We start from the raw sequence: 19,596 nt of genomic DNA on the forward strand, positions 1-19,596 counted from the left end.
TATGTGGTCAGAAAGTTTACTTTTTGTGTGGGTCTATTCTGCAGTGACAGGGAAATGAAACATATGTATGTGCAGGGCCAGTGCAAGGAAGTTTCGCGCCCTAGGCGAAACTTCCACCTTGCACACCCCCCCCGTCCCCAGCCCTGCGGCAGCTCCCTGCCCCCCCCTCCGCTCTGAGGCGCGCCTCCCCCCACGGCAGCTCCCCCCCCTGCCCTGAGGCGTCGTCCCCCCCCCCCCCCCGCGGTAGCTCCCCAGCTCACCTTTGCTCCGCCTCCTCCCCAAGCACGCTGCCCCCGCTCTAATTCTCCTCCCCTCCCAGGCTTGCGGCGCCAAATAGCTGATTGGCGCCGCAAGCCTGGGAGGCGGGAGAAGTGGAGCAGCTGCTGCGCTGGGAGAGAGAGTCTGAGCCGCACGTGTCAGCGCGCCACCGGCAGCCCAGCCCAGGAACGCTGTAAAAAAAAAAAAATTGGCACCACTTTTTGGCACCCCCAAATCTTGGCGCCCTAGCCAACTGCCTAGTTTGCCTTAATGGTAGCACTGGCCCTGTGTAAGTGGGATTGCAAAATCACAAAAACTGACAGGGAGGCTGAGGGCCAGGTATGGTACCTAAAGCTACTTCTAACTCCTCCTAGATTTCAAGTTGTTGGTGTTGCTGATAACTTTTGCCTTTAATTTCACAAATGTTTTCTATAGAGAGTAGACTGTAGTGATGGCAAGGACTACTTTTTTTAACCATTCTGAAATTGGAGCTTTGCATGAGTCCAGCGCTACATACGCTGTCAGGAGAGCTTTGGGTACTGGGACACTAAAATGTCTGTGAAAAATGTGTCTCGGACCGTGAAATCTATTCTCCCTGATGAAATCTGGCACCCAGCCAGGGGCTCCTACCCTGCACAGGGCTCCTGCTGCTAGTCCACAAGGGTGAGGAGGAACAAGACTTCCTCTTCCCCTGCGGGGGCCGCTGGGGCAGGTCAGACACACCTCTGGGATATCTCCCAGCTGCAGGAAGCTCTGCGGCTTCAGCTGTCATGTGCGCTCTTCTCCCCCCTCCCCTGCAGGGGCAGCTCTGGCTCCAGCTATCGCCACCCCCCCATGAGGTGGCTGCGGCTCCAGCTGTTAGTGGGAGACTGCTGGGTAAACCAGACATATGGTAACCCACCTCCACATACCCTGCGGCCCTCCCTTCTGTGCTGCTGCTGCTGGTGCTGGCTTTAGAGCTGGGCGCTCAGCCAGCAACCTTCCTCTCTGGCTGCACAGCCCTGAAGGCAATGTCCCTGCCAGCAGCAGGGCAGAAATGAGAGTGGCAGTCCCATGACTCCCCTGCAACAGCCTTGCGACCCTCACCGCCTTTTGGTTGGGACCCACAGGGTAACAGCTGTGAAATTTCCAATGTCAACGTCTTTGAACACATGAAATTGACTAATTTTAACTCTTCCTCCCTCCCCCCCCCGGGAAATTGACCAAAATGGACCCTGAATTTGGTAGGGCCCTAGCAATAAGTGAAGAGGTTCTTCAAATGATGGTCACCAGCTTCCTGTAGATGTGCAATACTTGATTATTACATTGTATTTTGGGGGTGTGTGGATGGCATGGGAAAGCTCTGGCAGTGCCATTATGTATGGGAGTCCTTAATACAAATAGTATTATACTTCCCCCTTTGAAGAGGGTTTTTGACTCTAACTGTACACGTTTTGCTTGGCTTTTGCCTCTTTTGTTGTGTTGGGCTTCTTTTTACAGTACTATTTGGCGCTCATTAAAGCATTGAGATTTGCTGCAGTTCCTTTAGTTGATTCCTAAAAATGCTTGTGAAATGGTCTATCATTTATTATTTTAAGTATTTTAAGACCGTTCACCTATGTGTAAACTTACTGTAAGTCTCGTGAAGTGTGTCCGATCTTAAATTTTGCACTCAAAGTCTTAATGCACAATGTTGTCTGGATTATAAAATAGTCTTTATTTTTATAAGGAATTTGTATTAATTGATTATTGGTGGTTGTCTAAATATGCAAAATTTTGGAAATCTGTCAGTCACAGTTTTTATGAACTGACACACTTATGGGTGGATGACTTTGGGCCTCACCCATTTTACTTCAAAAAATAGGAAAAATATTTTTTGGGGTTTTAAAATACCCCCTTCTTCAATATTAAAAATATAAGTTAAGCTTCAGAATGCAAAACAAAACTCTTTCAGTTCCGTTTCCTGGCTGAGCAGCACAGTAACACAAAATCTAGGATGCAGTTCTGTTACTGTGAGCTGGTTGGAAGTTAAGATTTGACAAGATTCCTATTCTGAAGTGGTACACCCACATCTTGAATACTGCGTACGGATCTGGTCACCCCATCTCAAAAAAGATATAATGGAATTGGAAAAGGTACAGAAACGGGCAACAAAAATGATTAGGGGTATGGAACAGCTTCCATATGAGGAGAGATTAGTAAGAATGGGACTTTTCAGCTTGGAAAAGAGATGACTAAGGGGGGATATGATAGAGATCTATAAAAGCATAACAGGTGTGGCGAAAATAAATAGGGACTTGTTCTTTACTCCTCATAACCCAAGAACTAGGGGTCACCAAATGAAATTAATAGGCAGCAGATTTAAAACATACGAAACAAAATATTTCTTCAAACAACGCACAGTCAGTCAGTGGAACTCTTTGCCAGAGGATGTTGTGAAGGTCAAGATTAAAAAAATAACTAGATAAGTTCATGGAGGATAGACCCATCAATGGCTATTAGCCAGGATGGGCGGGGATGGAGTCCTAGCTTCTGTTTGTGAAAAGTTGGGAATGGGCAATAGGGAATGGATCACTTGATGATTACCTGTTCTGTTCATTCCCTCTGTGGCACCTGGCATGGGCCACTGTCGGAAGACCGAATACTGGGCTAGATGGACCTTTGGTCTGACCCAGCATGGGCGTTCTTTTTTTTATTTTTAAGTGAAAATCTGTGCTAATACTCCAATTAGGGTTCAGGGAATAAATACGTCTGTATTGAGCAAGCAAATGGAATTTATTGCTATGGAAGGGAAGACTCTGATCTAATGAGAGTGGTCTCTGAGAGAAGAACAGGAGCATAAAGGGAGTAGAGAGTAAGTTGAACATAGAGGAGTTGTCGTTAGATAGGGGCAGTAGAAGCCAGTGCTAGGCCGCAGAGCTTTGTGGCTTCTTACGTTGACTGCGTGGGGACAGGAGAGAATCACTGTTGACTGTAGTGTTCCAGCTGGACATGGATAAAGTTATCCCAGGCATTGGAGCGTGTGGACACAAAACACTGAACTAGTATTGCAAGCCCAAGGTTTTTCTTAGCTTGTTGCAGTATGTTTTTATCTAACATAGACAAGATTCTGGACAATTGAAAATCCTTTTTTATAATGTAAAATTAATTGAAATCTATGCAAGTTAAGTGGGAACAGGGCCAGGAGGAAGAGTGATGAAGGAGGAAGCTGGCCACTGAATAGGAAGAGAACAGGGATGGTGGTGTGGGATGGAGATGGAGTATACTCTGGGGATGATGAGGAAGATTAATAGGGGACGGAACTAGCAAGTGGGCGTGGGAGAGTTCAGAAAATATTTGGGGGAAAATCTGATGAGCAGAGTTTAAGTGTTTGTTTGTTTTTCTGAGCCAACTTCTTGTTATACTAAAATTTAATAATTTACAACTGTAAACTTTACACAACTCTGTTTCGTACAATGTATCCAAACGAGCTTGATACAGCTGTAAATGGGTTAGGTAAATCTGGGGTTTGCCATTTTTATTAAGCTTTTCTACGGTCTTAATATTACACAGTTTCAGTACCTCTTTGAATCTTTCTCAGGTCAGTAATTTGTATAGAGAAATAACCAAAGCAAAAGTCATTTTTGTGTTTATATAAAAAAGCAAAACATAATTAACACATCTGACATTTAACCAACTTGCCTGTTTTGTTTTTATAAGTGCCATACACAGCACTGGCTAATGCTGGCAGTTCGGTTTCATTTTTAAGCTTGGCAACATTAATTTTACCAAATCCATTCCAGAAGCGTACCATTGCTTTATAGTTGAAGGGCAAAGACTTTCAAAAATAAGTCTCTATTTAGGAATTTGGGTGACTTTGAGAACACAATAGCTCTATTACAGGTCGATGGGAGCTGCTGGGTGCTCAGCACCTTTAAAACATTTAATTAGATGCCTAACATGGATTTGAGCTCCAAAGTTTACAGATCCATCTATGAATGTCTTGGCTGAAACTTATTCCCTTACCAGTGCAACATAGGACTTTTCGTTTTCTACTGATATATAGCGTTGACTCTTTTTAGTATTTCTTCAAAGTCCTCTTTCTTTAGCAATAATAATACTTGGCACTTACAACGCACCGTGCACTTTCAAACTGCCTTACAAACCTTAACGATTCTATTTTAATGCCTCTTCCCCACTATTATATTCTATTCTTAATTATTCTATTAGCATAAGTCTAATTGTTTAATGTGTGTTTTGCATTATTGTTGGTTCTTCTTAACAATATCTGTATACTGAAAATCCTTTTCCAGTTGCTTCTTCTCTGTCCTCTTTCTAAACTAAATCCATCCTGCAAGCTTGCTTAAATTCTCCATTGTGACAACTGTGCCAGAGTAAGAATCGCAGATAGGATCCCAAAATGGTGGCTTAAACCATTTGGATTGTAGAATATTTTTGGATCATACCAGTTTCAATGTAAGCCAAACGTTTGGCCTTCAGAAATGTCCTTTAAATTACTGAAATTGATTTAGAAAACAATTGTTGAATCACGCTGTGTAGCCAGCATATTATCCCAGTTTTACTATCTAGGTCAGTAATATCTTCCGGTTCTAAAGCTGATAGAAATAACCAATGATACTATGGTGCTAGATTACTGCAAAAAAGTCTTAGAATTGAATAAACCTTGTGAACTCTTTTCTCAAATACTGTCAGTAGACTGATCTCTGTAAGTCATGCACTGTTCTTGCTTTGAATGCTGGGAATGGTGACTTGGTGCATCCCTTTTGTAAGTGCCTCTTAGTTGAGCAGTATATGAATAGGCTTAACGGCTTGTGTACTCCTGGTCTTGAAATTCCATAGCAATGATGTGTTTAGCATGGTAGGTGGTTTGTAATTTCAGAGTGGTAAATGAGCTCTACTGGCTAGACTTAAATTTTAGGTTACAGTTGACCATATTAGGGTTTTTGCTAGCTGAACTTTTTTTGGTACTGACTCAATATTTAATAAATTCCATATTCGAGGAGGACTTTTTTTTTTAACAGCTCATACAAAATAGTTGAACATTAGTTGCAGAAAAAAATCCCATGAAGAGTAAATATACAATTTAAAGTCAGACCAGTGGTTTCTAAAAAGTAGTTTGATGGGAATGAGTGGAAAAGATGTACAAATCCAAGTCATACCTATGGCATGACTTTTTGAGGGGCATTTTAATTTTTTTATTTATTTTTTACTAATTCAGGAGCTGAGTTTTTTTTAGGACTAAATCAAGATTTTGATGAAATGGCTTTCTCCAATATGCAAGGAAATGCTCTCTTGTTTGTATAGCAAGACTGACCTAGCAACAGTTGTCTACCACAGTCCAGCATGATTATGAGACAGCTTTCACATATCCATGTGAATTTCTAAGATTCCCAAGTTTGGTTAAGGTTGGGAATCTTCTAACTATTACTTCTGTTAACTTCGGTAGAGCTGCAAGTTTTCTTGGTTGAACTTGGAATAACATCAAACATGCCTTGAGTCTGGGTTGATGATTTGAGGGATATTTGAACTACAGCTCAAAAATTAAATAGTGCATAATTATGCGGTGGTCATAGTTGCAAATAGGAGATAAAACAATAGTCTGGACTGAGTAGTTTCAGATTAATTTTTATGGGAAATCATGTAAATGTGATAGTAGTAAACATGCAAACAGTTTGCTTATCACTGATCGTATAAACTAATAATCCCCTACAGAAACTTTATTTAAACTAGTTTTCATAAGAAAACAAGAAAAAATAACATAAAACTAGAATTTGTTGTGGAGGAATAGACAGAAGATGACAGCCTAGATACTTATTACTGACAGGTCACTGCTCATTAATATGGCTATTCTACTGTTATAAATTTGCATGGCGGCACAGTAATCTCAAAATTTATTTGAGTTTGTGATGTCACAAGGCTGTTCACCTATCTGTAGTTCAGCATTTACAATGCAGTCTATGATCAATTATTTAATTTTGTTGTAAAAACGTTTACATGTATGAATTCCTTGGCTTGATCCTGGTCCTCAATTTTCTCCTGTCCCTATTAAGGGAAGTTTAGAATATGTCTACATAGCAAAGAAAAACCCATGGCTGTCCTGTGCCAGCTGACTCGGACTTGTGGGGCTCGGACTGCGGGGTAGAAGGGCCCCAGAGCTCAGGCTCCAGCCTGAACCTGGAAATGTACATGGAGTGAAACAGTCCTGCATCCCAAGCCCTGTGAGTCTGAGTCGGCTGGCATGGGCCAATTGTGGGTTTTGCTTTCTTTGTAGACATGCCCATAGTTTTGGAGCCGTTTATTTTCTATTTGATTTGAAAAGATCTGTTCAGGAAATTATCTCTGGTTTCAGCAAATGAAGTTGGAAGTAAATTGTTGAGTGTCTGCATTGACACTCCAGTTGAAAGGAGTTGTTAAGAAAATTAATTATTTGACAAAGGTAAAGGTATAGTTCTACAGTGATTGGATGGTAGACAGTCCAGACTATTATGTTGTGAATACTAAGGAAAGATTCTATTAATAAACCCAAAAACATGGGAAATGCAATGTATAATTTAGAATAGCTTTCTTGTCTGACTTAAGTCAATTAAGTAGTTTTACTTTTAAGAATCTAAAAGATTGTTTGGAGTAGCGGAGGGAAGGTGAAGATGGGAAAAGTTGAATCAAATTGGAATACGGACAGTAAACCCATAAAAAGCAGTGGGCATTCTAAAAATCAATAGAAAGTTGAGTTTGCGTACATATTGAACATATTTTTATTGTAATAAAAGAGTCTGGATTCTATGCATAAGTTGCAATTCAGTTCTTGATTTTCAGTTTTAAAAACAATTGACTTCTTAAAAGTGGGAACGCTTCACTAAGTCCCTGGAAAATCCGCTTGCATAGGGACTTCAGGATTGGGCCCTAAATTTGAAATGTATCCATATAAATTAACTGCAAATCAAAACATTTATTTGTTTCTAGCTTCTCTTCCATGAAAACAAATAAAGGAATCTTGGGTTCTGACCTTTTGGAATCTTCAGTCACCTTGAATTGCCTCTCAATATTTGATGTATAGCAAACAAGGGCTGCGTCTGAGGACTTTGTGGGCTATGTTTTGGGTGCCTTTGTTTTATGTCCACATTGCTTTGAATTATTGTTGTGAATTCTGTCCTTTCTAGATAAAAAATATAACATTTTGAAAACCATTTAATAGAAATGACACTCGATGTATTTATGTTCCTGCGTGATGTTCAGCCAAACTCCTGGATAGCTCCTATAAATGTGAATAAATGGACCCTTTCAAATTAATCGTGCTCAAATTGTTTTTTCTCTCCCAATAGAGGAAAATGGCCAAAATGGAGGTGAAGACGTCACTTCTAGACAACATGATTGGAGTGGGAGATATGGTGCTTTTAGAGCCTCTTAGTGAAGATTCATTCATTAATAACCTCAAAAAGCGCTTTGACCACAGTGAAATATATGTAAGTACATGCTGCACAAATATCTCCTTGGGGGGCTATTTAATCCTCCTTTTAAAAAAAAGTGTTTAGAATTATGTTGTGTAGTGGGTGCATGTTAATTGTGACTTAGGCCGTCCTTTATTCAGTCGCTTGCTTCTGATCTTCCTCAGACGTGTTTCAGAATCCTTTGCACAGGTTCACATGGTGTTCTAAAGATGGGATTTGGATCCCATCACTTTTAAAAGAAGACATCGTGGGAATCAACAATGTAAATAGTTTGATCTTGCTGTTGTATCAGGAAGACACATTTTAAAGCAAATCTGCTTCTATGGAAGGTGGGATATAAGTAGTCTGATTGGCACCTCTTTTCATGATCCACAAAATAAGTATCATTGATATGGTGTATAAACAGTACAAATTTAGAGTGTTAATGGAATTACTCTACAGGGATTAGCGGAAACATGAAATGTCACTTGCTTGCAAACAAAGCATGTGCACAAGCATCTGTGGTTTCTGCTTGCAGCTGGAAACGTGGTTTGTAAACTTGGATATGTGTGGGATTAATCAAAATCTTCATGTGTATTTATCTTTGAGCAGTGATAAATTAGGAAGCGGAAGTGGATTCTAATGGTTACATCAGGGATTGAAAATAGAACTCCTGTCCTGAGCCCAGTTCTGCGACAGGTTTTTTGAGTGGCCTTATAAAGATGCATTACTTTTGCGTCTTAGTTCCTTCCTCTTTAAAATGTATATAGTATACCTATGTCACTGGGGCAATGTGTGGGTAACGTCATTCAAAAGCTTTTTGATCCCTGAATGAAAGGCAGTGCTTGAAAAATGTACTTAATAGATAGAAGATGAAAGCTATGAACCAAAGGGGAGGTATGCTCTCCAAGCCATAGCACCTGTAACTTAATGGAATAAAAGGGTTGTGTACCAGATTTAATTGTAGTGTATCCTCAATCCACTTCCTATTTAATTGTTAAAAATGTTACTTATAGTATGTTTCTTGATAGTTATGCATTCAGTCCTTCCATGACTTAATTCCACTTTCTCGTTTCTATCCTATAATAGATCGTGGTTTATCTGCATTGCCTTCTGTATTTGTCCTCTCTTTCCACTCCCTTTATGTGTCTTTATTTCCCTACATTATGTGTGCTCCCTGCTCCACTATATATTCTTTACTGTTTCTCTCTCCAGCTCACAGCATTCCCAAGATGTAGCACAGTGTAATTGACCTGATTCTTGTCAGTTTCAGCGTTGACTGTGGATTCCCAACAGTAGCAGTGAAAACTAACTAGCCTGATCAGTTTTCACTCTGTTACAGCAAAGTGAAAACATGAAGGGCAGCCGAAGTGCTGGCACTGTTTGCGTGCAGATTTAAGAACATAATACAGTGTTGGTTTATCCTCAGTTCATGTTTGGAAGGTTGTTAACTATAAAAGCTAGAAACTTATTCTGTGAAGAAACCCTAGATTCTGCCACAGATGTTCAGTTAGGAAAGATGCCTGCTTGCCATTAGGGAGTGGATTTTTGAAGCACCTCAATTTTAGGTAGTATAGAATGGAAAAAGTTTGTATATTTTTATTGAACTTTGGGAGATTGGACAGTTTTTTTTCTGGAGATAAGTCAGACTTGTATACCAAATGTCTAATCTATTTTTTTTTAAATGTATAGAATAAAAACTACCTGAATTACATACTGTTTTCACAGTCATTTCAAAAATGCATTCTTTGAGGCAGCTACATCAAGAGATTTAGCTTCTCAAAATTCTAATTCTGTTGGCTAAGATGATAAACTATTACCGCAGAATAATTAATTGTATTGTTTGCTTTGGCAAATAAAGGAAGGTGTCATTTTCTTCAGTAGTATGGGAACATTTGCCTTCCAGGTGGAAAATCCTGACACTTAAATACATTTTGCTGAAAAGTTTGCTGCCAAGCAAAAAGACCTTTCAAACAGGTAGTTCAACTCCTGTTTTTGTAGGCTGGATAGGAAGGATAAATGATATTTCAACTGACTTTACTTATCACTTTATTGTTTGATCTTAAAAAACTCAGTTTACTAATCCACCTATTAAAGGTGGAAACTTTTAGATGAAAGCAGAACTTTTACTATATTAAACTATTTAATTCATAGCCAATAAAAGCAATAGCTGTTTCAAGGAAGTGCTAAGTAGTGTACTGTTGAGTAGACTGGTTATCTGGTTTGTGATGTTTCATAATTTTATGTACTAAACAATTCAAGGAATGTTATTTCAGTTCCAGATCCATTGGATTTTGCTGCTATGTAAATTTCACCCCCACGATTTTGTTTCCTGCAGTTTTTTAAAATTTCATGTGGACCGAGTTTTGTTTATTTCCTGTTTATTTTTTAAAAAGCAAAAAACCAGCCCCCATTTTCCCCCTCCCATCACAAAATCTCAACCCTGAGAAATACATTTTTCACTTCTTTTTTTTTAGACTTAAGCTTGAACACAGCGAATCCCTTGTTACATCTGGAAGTAATGTATGTTTTAACATATAGGACCTCACGTTTTGCATACTATCATGGGGAGCAAAATGAGACTACTGAAGAACAACTCTTAGAGATGAACAAAGCCTGCAGACTTCAGTTCATGCCTCTTGCGTGAGCCTGGCCCTGCAGGGTCCATTCACAGGGCAACAGGAATGGACTTCTTCTTTCCTAATGAATTTGTAGATTCAAGTTCCTCCCTCATTTCAGTATTCAACTGTAGGGGTTAAAAAAACAACCAAACAGCATTGTCCATTCAGCTGCTTTTTATGCCTACACAGCAGTTAACTACAGCTTTGTCAACATCAGTTTTTAAACATCAGTTTCTGGTAAAGTAACATATATGGTTTGTGTCTGAACTACCTATTTGTTACAGTTTTACAACTGTGTTAAAAAATCCTGTTATAACCCTCAAAGGGATTGGCCTGTGGAGAATAGACTCTCTTACATGGACTATTTATGTATTTTTTTTAAAGTTAATTTTGCAGGGAGCAGAGCCTGCTGCATAACCATGTTAGCTGGTCTTTCTAGGTAAGCACATAATTTAAAGCATGACATTAACAAATCCAGTGCCAAAGGACAAAGTAAATGGAATTTTTACAGGGTTCTTTCTGGAGTAGGGAGGAGAAATAGAATACTCTTCTGAGGGGAAAGGGCTTTGAAGGGGAGATGTTTGGCTGGTGGATGTGAGTTGTTGCAGATCCAATGGCTATCTCCTTGCACGTCCCTGAAATTCCATCTCTTCGCTACTGCAAATGGCACCTGCTAAGAGCTCAACTCTGCAGGACATTGGGTGTATACCATTCCCTTTGTAGGCATTGTGTAGCCTCCAGTAAGTTGGAACTCCTATGGTTATGTGCTTCTGGGCTGAGTCAGGATTTAGATCTGAGTGCATGTAGAATGTTTACTTCCAAAGTAGGAAGTGTAAATGCGCAGGCTTGTTACAAAAATTCAGGAGTTGGGAAGGAAGAAATGACTATGTCCCTGTTTTTCTTTCTTCTTTTAAAACACATCTTCCACTTGGCAAATTCACATACTTAGTGTTTGCATACAAGTGAGTCCCTCTTTAAGCATAGAAATAAAAATTTGTATTTTGGTATCTAAGTTCTTGGAGAAAAAAATAGGAGACAGTTCAGGGTTTCAAAAACAGCATGTTCTTGGCTCACAGGAGGAAAGAAGAGTCCTCATAATAGAACACTGGCTACTGAATTGGTTACATGTTGTACATTTTCAGAGTTTTGGTTTTTTTTTTTTACAAAGTTTAATCGAGTTGGGTGTTGGGTTGCATTCCAGAGTGCAAAGAGACTGTGCCTATAAAAATAAGCATAAAGGCTAGTTTAATTGGAGTTAGGCCAAATGTTCTAATAATTACTCTAGGATTTTGCAGTAATCTTGTGTTGAGTGGTTTTGGGGGCTCACTGGGTAATGTGCATGTGTTGATTGAAAATGAGAAATTCAGTTTAATTGTATCTGGAAATGCCTGGTGTGAGGTGTGAGTCCGCAGTTCTTTTCTCACTAAAAAGCTCTATTTGTTGGTAAATATTTTTGGCAACTTTTAAAGCAAATTTTGCATCCAGTAAGTTTACATCCCTTTTTATTCACACTTTTGCAAACAACTGAGCAGAGTTCTACTGGTACAGATGTTTACAGAAAGCAAATTCCAAACTTGAGATTCTTTTAATCAACCAAATGAATTTCATGGTGAAACTAACTTTTTTATTTCAAAAGGCAAAAATTTAAAGGTTAGGCTAGCCAATCAGCAAACAGAAACTATAAGATGTAATTTAGTTGGCCAGTCACATAGCTTGAATATCTGATCACTAATACTGAGTACTTGGAGATTCCAGTGAAGTTTGTGAACAACTCAGAGACTAAAGTTTGTTCACACAACATTCATTAAACACCTTCAAACAGTGAACTATTTCATAAAAGTCACAATCTGTCTGTGGGTAATTTGTGGGGGAGGCGGCTTCATTCCCTAAATACATTATTGTGAATTGTTCATCCAGCTCTAACAGTAACTTCCTCTTATATTCTGGCATGACTACAAATGTTATATGCCATTAGTGGTTCACTGGATAACAAAGACTTGGTTGAGTATTTGTTTGCATACAAAACTGAACCTCATTCCTGGACAGGGTGTCTCTTTTCCTAGTGTTTAAAATCCAGAAATGTTCAGGGCAAGTGGGAAATGATTGACAAGGGGGCCAGGTGCATTTGTGCTTGTGGGAGTTCTATCAGCAGGGCCTGATCTTGGCCTACTTTTCCGACAGGAAAGGGTTCAACTGTCTGAGTACTCCAGTCTTTCAAAGTCTGTCATCCAGGTGCATCATTTAAATGGCATTTGGGGTCAAGTGCAAAATCAGCAGCCATATTTATTTCAGTTCCCAAAGCATGCTGCTTTGATCAAGGCTTCCCTGTGTCCCTCTGTCCTGTCTACTCATTCACAGATCTGCTGAGGAGTCAAAATCACTTCAGCCCCTACTACTTGTATTTTGTTTGCTTGTGTAGTTTGAACCCTATTCTTTTCCTCCTTGAATGAGTAGAAATGGCGTACACCTAGGAGGAGCATCTTAATACAAGAATGAACCCCTTTTTACTGTAACTTCTAAACTTTCCTTAATATATTTTGGTGCAAAATATGAATGGTACAAGCGGACTACTGTTAACTATTGATCTGATTGGTGTTATATGGTACACTGAAATGGGGTTTATCAGTCAGAGTGCAGTGAATGCTGTACAGTTTGATGCATAACTGTACAGTTTTTTGCAGTTTTGCAATTCAGTGCACTCTAATTTCTGACTTGCATAATTATTTCATGTCTGTTTCTTAATATTCATATAGCACGTATCAGAGTAGCAGCCGTGTTAGTCTGTATCCGCAAAAAGAACAGGAGTACTTGTGGCACCTTAGAGACTAACATTATGGTGTAATTAGATGTCTTTTACTAGCCAATCAGATTATAGATACTTGTATAAACACTATACGGTTATTCTCTAACCATATTGTGAATATACAGACCTTTCTACTTTGGCTTCTTGAATCTGCACTGATTTGCTCCTGTAATTGGAATTACCAAGCTGTTAATCAGCAACAAAGATGATGATTTAGCTTCACTCCCTTCAGTTGAAGTAGCCTCTAAACTTTTCATGGCAGAGGAAGAAACAATATCATCATAGAACTGTAGGGCTGGAAGGGACTCCAGAAGTCATTTAGTCCAGCCTCCTGCGCTGAGGCAGGACCCAGCCTGACAGATGTTCATCTAATCTTTTCTTAAAAACCTCTGATGGGGATTCCACAGCCTCTCTTGGCAGCCTAGTCCAGAACTTAGCTATCCTTATACTTGCAAAGTTTTTCCTAATATCTAACCTAAAGCTCCCTTGCTGCAGATTAAACCGGTTACATCTTGTTCTGCCTTCAGTGGACATGGAGAACAATTGATCGCCATCCTCTTTATAACAGCCCTTAATATATTTGAAGACTGTTTATCAAGTCCTTCCTCAGCCTTCTTGTTTCAAGACTAAACATGCCCAGTTATTTTAATCTTTCCTCACAGGTTGTTTTTATTATTTTTCTTGCAATTATCTGGACTGTCTCCAATTTATCCACATCTTTCCTTAAGTGTGGTGCCCAGAACAAGACACAGTACTCCAGCTGAGGCCTCACCAGTACTGAATGGAGCAGGACAATTATTTCCCATATCTTAGATATGACTTTCCGGTTAATACACCCCAGATTGATATTAGCGTTTTTCACAGCTGCAACACATTGTTGACTCATATCCATTTGTGATTCACTATAGCCCGCAGATACTTTTTCTGCAGTGTGACTGCCTAGCCAGTTATTCCCTATTTTATAGTTGTACGTTTGATTTTTTCCTTCCTAAATATAGTACTTTGCGCTTGTCTTTATTGAATTTCATTTTGTAGATTTTAGACCAATTCCCCAATTTATCAGGGTTATTGTGAATTCTAATCCTGTCCTCCAGAGTTCTTGCAACCCCTCCCAGCGTGGTGTCATCTACAAATTTTACAACCACACTCTTCTCTCCATTATCCAAGCCATTAATGAACTTATTGAATAGTACTGGATGCAGGATGGACCCCTGTGGAATCCCACTAGAGACATCCTCACAGTTTGACAGCAAACTATTGTTAACTATTCTTTGAGTATGGTCTTTCAACCAGCTGTGTACCCACTTTATAGTAATTTCATCTGGACCATATTTCCCTAGTTTGCCTGCAAGAATGTCATGTGGGGCTGTATGAAGTGAAAAACCTTATTAAAATCAAGGTATCACGTTGGTAGCCCATCGTCTCCCCGCCTCCAATCCACTAGGCCAATAATCCTGTCAAAGAAGGAAATTAGATTAGTTTTGCACAATTTGTTCTTGACAAATTCATGCTGGCTATTCCTTATTTACCCTAGTATCCTCTATCTACTTATAAATAGGTTGTTTAATAATTTGTTCCAGCACCTTTCCAGGTGTCAACCTAACTTCGATTCCAGGTCTCTTTGTTCCACTTTTTAAAAGTAAGTACTATGTTTGCCCTTCAGTCCTCTAGGCCCCAGCCAGTCCTCTGTGAGTTCTTGAAGATCATCACTAACGATTGAGAGATTGCCTCAGCAAGGTCCTTACGTGCCCTAGGATGAATTTCATCAGGCCCTGTGATGTGAATACATCTAACTTACCTAAATATACTTTAACTGTTCTTACTCTATTTTGGCTTCTGTTCCTTCCCACTTGTTGTTAATATTAATTGTGTTGAGCATCTGGTCACCGTTAGCTTTTTTTAGTGAAGACTGAAGGAAAATAGGCATTAAGCACCTCGGCCTTCTTGATATTAGCTTTCCTTCTCTGCTAAGCAGTGGATCTACAATTTCTTTCGTCTTTCTCTTGCTCCTAATGTATTTAAAGAACCTCTTTTTGTCTTTTATGTGCCTTGCTAGGTATATCTCATTTTGTGCCTTAACCTTTCTGATTTTGTCTCTACATGCTTGTGCTATTCTTTTGTACTCATCCTTAGCAATTTATGACTGTTTCCAATTTTTGTAGGATTCCTTTTTGATTTTCAGGTCATTTAAAGAGCTCCTGATGGAGCCATATTGGCCTCTTACTGTTCTTTCTGTCTTTCCTTTGCATCGCGATAGTTGCTGTTATGCCTTTAATACTGTCTCTTTAAGAAGCGGCCAGCTCTCCTGAATGCCTTTTCCCCTTAGGTTTTCTTCCTTGGCACCTTATCTATCAGTTCTCGAGGTTGTTAAATTCTACTTTAAGTCCCTTGTCCTTATTCTGCTCCTCTCACTCCTTCCTTTCTTTAAAATCATGAAATCTATCGTTACATGATCACTTCCATCGAATTGAGTTCAACCTTTAGATTTGCAACCAATTCCTTCCTGTTAGGTTACTTCCTCCACTATCTGAAACAAGATGTTACTGTTTCCAACAGCTGTGTTGGCAGTTAATCCCCCATTACTACCCTGTGCTATGTTTTGGCAATTTGTTTGTTCTAAAATCATCCTCCACCTGATTTTGGTGGTCTACAATAGATTCATTCCATAATATCACCCCTGTTTTTTTTTTTTCCTGCCTCTCCCCCTCCCCCGCCCTTTAACTTCCCCCAGCAAGTTTTAACTTGTCTGCCTTCTTACCTCCTTCTGGACCTTAACAAAAATTAAAAAAAACAGGGCTGTCAAGTAATCGCAATTAACTCATGCAATTAACTCAAAAAAATTAATCATGATTAATCGCAGTTTTGATCGCACTGTTAAACAATAGAATGCCAATTGAAATTTATTACATATTTTTGGATGTTTTTCTACATTTTCAAATTACAACACAGAATACAAAATGTACAGTGCTCACTTTATATTTTTATGACAATTATTTGCATTGTAAAAATGATAAACAAAAGAAATAGTATTTTTCAGTTCACCTCATACAACACCATAATGCAGTCTCTTTATTGTGAAAGTGCAACTTATAAATGTAGATTTATTTATTTTTTGTTTGTTACGTAACTGCACTCAAAAACAAAACAATGTAAAACTTTAGAGCCTACAAGTCCACTTAATCCTACTTCTTGTTCAGCCAATCACTAAGACAAGCAAGTTTGTTTACATTTACGGGAGATAATGCTGCCGGCTTCCTATTTACGTCACCTGAAAGTGAGAAGAAGCATTCGCATGGCACTTTTGTAGCCGTCATTGCAAGATATTTATGTGCCAGATATACTAAACATCTGTATGCCCCTTCATGCTTGGGCCACCATTTCAGAAGACATGCTGCCATGCTGATGACGCTCGTTTAAAAAAAAGTGTTAATTAAATTGACTGAACTCCTTGAGGGAGAATAGTATGTCTCCTGCTCTGTTTTGCCTGCATTCTACCATATATTTCATGTTATAGCAGTCTTGGATGATGACCCAGCACATGTTGTTCATTTTAAGAACACTTTCACAGCAGATTTGACAAAACACAAAGAAGATACCAATGTAAGATTTCTAAAGATAGCTACAGCACTCAACCCAAGATTTGAGAATCTGTAGTGCCTTCCAAAATCTGAGAGGGATGAGGTGTGGAGCATGCTTTCAGAAGTCTTAAAAGAGCAACACTCTGATGTGGAAACTACAGAACCCGAACCACCAAAAAAGAAAATCAACCTTCTGCTGGTGGCATCTGACTCAGGTGATGAAAGTGAACATGAACAGGTCTGCATTGCTTTGGATCATTATCAAGCAGAACCCCTCATTAGCATGGATGCATGTCCTTTGGAAGGGTGTTTGAAGCATGAAGGGACATATGAATCTTTAATGCGTCTGGCATGTAAATATATTGCAACGCCGGTTACAACAGTGCCATGTGAACACCTTTTCTCACTTTCAGGTGACATTGTAAACCTTGTCTGTGTGACTGACTGAACAAGAAGTAGGACTGAGTAGACTTGTAGGCTCTAAAGTTTTACATTGTTTTATTTTTGAATGCAGTTTTTTTGTACATAATTGTACATTTGTAGGTTCAGCTTTCATGATGAAGAGATTGTATTACAGTACTTGTATGAGGTGAATTGAAAAATATTATTTTTTGTTTTTATAGCACAAATATTTAATCAAAAATTAATATAAAGTAAGCACTGTACGCTTTGTGTTATATGTTGTAATTGAAATCAGTATATTTGAAAATGTAGAAAATATCCAAAAATATTTAAATAAACATTATTCTATTGTTTAACAGTGTGATTAATTGTGCTTACCTTTTTAAATCGCTTGACAGCCCTAAAAAAATAAAAAGCAAACAAGGTGGGGCCGTCAGATTTCTTAGGAGAGGGGCAAATAAAATATTGAACCCTGAACCTCAGTCCTCTCTTCCTTCCATCCTTCTTCAGTCCTGTTACCTCCCCTTCTTCCCACCCTCTGTTTCAGGTAAAAGAAGCTTTTCTCCTCATCATGTAATATATAGATTTTCTTTGTTTTTCTATTACTCTGTTTCCATTTGCTTGTTGGCACAATCCTAGTCCTCTCCCCAAATTCAGATTTGAACTGCAATATAAACTTATATATTACTCTTCGGCAGCAAAGAGCTTTGCTGACCTGTAAGAAGGGGAAAGGTGGAAGGTGGAAATGAAACAGGGTCACAAGATTTTCTATCTTATAAACAATTTATATTTTAGCAGTTTGAAAGCCCATTTCCTTGGGTTCAAAGGCTAACTGAAGTCAGCTATAATGTTCCCCTCTCACTTCATCATTTTTTTTAAAAACTCTAAAATAGAATCTCCCTCTGGGTTTCCCAGTGCATTTAGTCTCTGCTTTGGATTGTTTGTGCATGGCATGTGTGAGCAACTCTGATCAGGAATTAACTTGTATGGTGCTGAACACATGGTGCAGTTTTACTTTCATTTGAAGCTTGCATATTTGGTGTTTCAGTATAACAACTTGAGGGGACTTCTTGTGTGAGGTCATAGTCATAACCTAGGTTGAATAAGTCAGTGGCTCTCAAACTTTTTTACTGGTGACCCCTTTCACATAGCAAGTCTCTGAGTGCGACCCCCCTTATATATTAAAAACACTTTTTTATATATTTAACACCATTATAAATGCTGGAGGCAAAGCGGGGTTTGGGGTGGAGGTTGACAGCTCACGACCCCCCATGTAATAATCTCATGACCCCCTGAGGGGACCTGACCCCCAGTTTGAGAACCCCTGGAATAAGTAGTCATATGCTCCTGGCTTGGCTTGTGGTATGGTTATTTCATAACTTGAGAGTGCTTCCTGTTTTTCCTTATTTTTTTGCCTTGTAATATAGCCTGTTTGTTCAGTAAAGTTTTACTTTTCCACTCAGCTTTACTTCTATCTCTGGCCTAGCCATCTTGAAATGGTCAGGACTTGCCCTACGATTCTGTCTAGCACAGCAAGACTGTGTCTAGGTACTCATTCCTGATGTGTCAGGCATTTCATCTGAAAAAGAAGTGATGAAGACATAGGGAAGATTGAACCAAATGTTCTTTGTGGATCTGTCTTCTCTCCCTGTGTCCCCATTCACCCTCTGAGTCAGAGCTCAACTATCTATTGCCACTATAAAGAACAGAGCTGTAGGATTATTGGCTCCTGTTATTGTTTTCTTAATGGGAACAATTAATTGCATTATGGAACAAGGGCAGTGGCTCTTGAGGTTCCATTTTTAAGCCTGGTTTTGGTTCACACTCTGTAGTTGACACATAGTCATAACTACCTCAGAACTGATAAGTTTTATTTGGGGTAGAGGTAGAAATCCTCTGTAAAATTTGAAGAGATATAAGACACGAGCTGATAGCACAAGCCTTGTCTCTTAATAGCTCTGAGTTAGGTTACTGTAAAAATAGATCTCTTAAACATACAAGTTCCAAAATTCTTCTAACTTTTGTCCCCACTTTGTAGGAAAAAAAGCTGCAATCTCGTGTTCAGGATCAAAATTTAGTTTAATGTGAAACTGTAAAAATGATTACCACTTTAGTAATGTTAGAAAATGTGCGCTTAGTATAGTGTGTCAAATGACTACTGGAGATGTTTGCTTTCATTTAGGGGGAAAAAAATCTTTGGTTCCCTTTTTGGCAGAGATAGACCTTAAAGTGTAACATGAACACAAGAGAGGCTTGTCAATAGAAAAGATAGCCTTTTTTTTAAAGCATCTAAGGGCATCCCAAGGGGGCTGTTAAGTTTCCTAAGGCTCAAAGGGGATTCAAGGCACTTGTAGGGGGAATGTGAGCCCCTGATAAGTCTCAAAGGTTGCTGGGGGCTTGATACAGCTTACCCAGATGGAGCAATATGTCACAGTTGCAGGGCCAGCTGCGCCTCTGTCCCCTTCATGATCTCTGAATGCATCCCCTTAGGTGTCAGGCCTGCTGTCTTGACCTCTTCTGAGGTGGAAGCG

General features: G+C 39.2%; 1 protein-coding gene across 4 annotated transcripts in view; it reads left to right on the plus strand.

Moving 5' to 3' along the window:
- The first annotated feature begins 7,562 nt into the window (after positions 1–7,562).
- Positions 7,563–19,596, plus strand: part of MYO1B (myosin IB) — a 168,014-nt gene continuing 155,980 nt past the window's right edge. For all 4 annotated transcript variants that reach the window (XM_065413246.1, XM_065413248.1, XM_065413247.1 and 1 more), the window contains exon 1: positions 7,563–7,697. In XM_065413246.1, coding sequence (XP_065269318.1) covers positions 7,563–7,697 — 135 coding nt within the window. The remainder of the gene's footprint in view (positions 7,698–19,596) is intronic.

The sequence above is a fragment of the Emys orbicularis genome, chromosome 11, assembly GCF_028017835.1.
Source record: "Emys orbicularis isolate rEmyOrb1 chromosome 11, rEmyOrb1.hap1, whole genome shotgun sequence".
In the NCBI taxonomy this organism is placed as follows: Eukaryota; Metazoa; Chordata; order Testudines; family Emydidae; genus Emys; species Emys orbicularis.